Source organism: Penaeus chinensis, chromosome 31, assembly GCF_019202785.1.
Source record: "Penaeus chinensis breed Huanghai No. 1 chromosome 31, ASM1920278v2, whole genome shotgun sequence".
NCBI lineage: Eukaryota > Metazoa > Arthropoda > Malacostraca > Decapoda > Penaeidae > Penaeus > Penaeus chinensis.
In genome coordinates, this window is record NC_061849.1 from 11890262 (window position 1) to 11892761 (window position 2500).

Sequence of the window (2500 nt, forward strand, 5' to 3'; positions counted from 1 at the left end):
TTGAGAATATTGGCTCATATTGCCGGAGTGACGACAGGACCCTCCTTACGTAAATGTTCATCGTTGTTTTGACTCGGATTCGGGGGATACGGATGCAATCGTTATCTGCCGGGTTTCAGTTGTATCCAGAACCTTTATTTCGTGTATTTTCATGCTTCTTAAGGAATCTAACAATAAAACTTTAATATTCTTACTTATAAGCAATTATATTTTTGTTAATATACTCAGCTTTTAGGTTAAGGATTCTAGTTCATGTGAAATAATTTTACATTTATATTTCATAATACCGGTATAAGTATTTTTTTTTTTTTTTTTTTTACATAACTTTGAATAGTTTGAAGACTTTGAGAGTTCTAGGTTTAATGTTGATTATCTGTAGTGGCTTATCTTTAATTATGATAAAATTGGAGATTTTGGAATTTCTAAATGATGGTTTTACTTCGTATTGCTAATCAGAGTTACTTTTCATTGCTAATTATATTTTATAAACAATAAAAAAATGGAAGCGGTATAAACATGTTTTATTATCTCTATATGAGGTACTTAAAAACGAGTTACTATATGAATGACACTTTAGTTGATTTACGTCATACCTTACGTAAAGCCGTAATACATTTGTGGTTTGTCAAGGTTTGTGTTTTTTACTGTTCCATTCTCTCTCTCTCTCTCTCTCTCCCTCCCCCCCTCCTCTCTCTCTCTCTCTCTCTCTCTCTCTCTCCTCCCCCCTCCTCTCTCTCTCTCTCTCTCTCTCTCTCCCCCTCCCCCCCTCCTCTCTCTCTCTCTCTCTCTCTCTCTCTCTCTCTCTCTCTCTCTCTCTCGCCACTCACTTCCTTTAGGTGCAACAAATTAAACCTGTTAACAACCTGCAATGCACTGCAACATTACAAAAGTCAAGATGCATGACCGTAGAATGGTTTGTTTTTATCAATGCTGAATGTTTCAAGAAAAATTTGAACTGAAGGTCTTGTGCATATTTTAGTAAAATGGGTTATGAAATGCAAAAGCAGCCATCCACTTAGTGTTCCTCCTAATCAGTTCTTCTATCAAGATTATAAAGCTTCCTGCATGGACCGCTATTTATTTCTACCACACAAGATCGACTTTTTAATTTTACTTTTTATCATTATCATCATTTTTTTATTAGTGGGGGCATTACAGGGTTTTGTATCGTGGACGCGTCCTCCAGGTTCAGAGTGTTAATGGTGAGTTTTTTGTTACGTTCTACAGGATCCGAATAAAGGTATTTTGTACAAGAATCTGAATTAAGGGTACAATGGTAATTAGATATTCCATCACGGTAGCATGTCATTGTCTTTTCACAACGCATGAATGTTTCAATCACATCAAGACCAACTGTTTTCTCTGGCCCACCACACTAGTTCGTTGCGAATTTTTTCTTTTCCCAAAGAAGTTAAAGATATACCATTTTGACACGAGAAAGGAGACCGATTGACACGTATACGAAGAAAAAGGGTTGCGAGTGATGTATTGTTGTACACATACAGTATGGTTAAATATAAAAGTTAGTTTTTTTTTTTTTTTTTTTTTTTTTTTTTTGCACTCCACTGCCTTGTCTTCCACGCATTACCTTGCGAATTCCAGCTCTGCTCGGGATCAATTGGTGTCAAGTCACTACTTAAGATTAAATTTGAAAGTGCGAGGAAGAGTCGTCATACATATCTCTACCGAGGGAGTTGTAGAGGTCCTCTTATAGGTAATGAAAGCCGCTTAAGAGTAGAAATGACCTCGGCACAGCTCAAACCAGGCTTCTAACTTTTCAACTTCAAGTTTATTTGCAGACAAAAATATGGCTTTCACTACCTTCACTTGTAGCTCACAGAATGGCCCGGCAAGGGCTGTCATACCTCCAGGCCATGCGTGGTCAGCAAACTAAAGGTCTAAGTGCCGTAGAATATACGCTCGCAAAACTGTTATTATTAGGAAAATAATCCCTAGTATACATCACCGTCAAATTTGATTATTTTAGATTTAATTTTAGAGATCAACATATTTCTTATGCATTGTTCTTCTTAATCATCAGTAAACAGCGCTTCAGATTCTGGGGGTGTATGTCAAAGTTTCTGACACGTTGCACATCGGCCGTTCGTTCCTTGTCGCTGGACCTTGCCTTTGGCTCCAGTGTAAGCCAGAAATCCATCTCTCGCTAACTTACTTTAGGTCATTAAGGCTAGATTCTGGGCAGCGCGTAAGTGTGGGTGTAGTTTCCGTTTCTTAAAAGTCTGCGGCTGAGGATGGTTTATACCATAGGCTATTTCTACGCGATATTTCCAAAATGGTGTGTAGACGTTCTTCCGTAGCCCTTTGTTTATCGTGTTGTTTTAACTAGTTCACCTATTTTCCAAGTCTTTGTACTTTTGGATTTCCGATTAGCATTCCTTCATGTAGGGGATGTTGGGGTAGAAGGTAATCAAAAGATCCACCTCGATCAGAAAACGTTAATTAGCTTTATCACTCCACTCGGTCTTTGGCGATAGCCTTA

The 2500-nt window shown here is 37.9% G+C and overlaps 1 protein-coding gene across 1 annotated transcript in view; it reads right to left on the reverse strand.

The window, feature by feature from the left end:
- Positions 1-83, reverse strand: part of LOC125042171 (prostaglandin E synthase 2-like) — a 5775-nt gene extending 5692 nt beyond the window's left edge. Inside the window, exon 1 of the mRNA XM_047637649.1 lies at positions 1-83. This exon is cut by the window's left edge and continues 275 nt beyond it. Within this exon, the coding sequence (XP_047493605.1) occupies positions 1-61 (61 nt within the window). The 5' untranslated portion in view covers positions 62-83.
- Between the last annotated feature and the right edge of the window lie 2417 nt (positions 84-2500).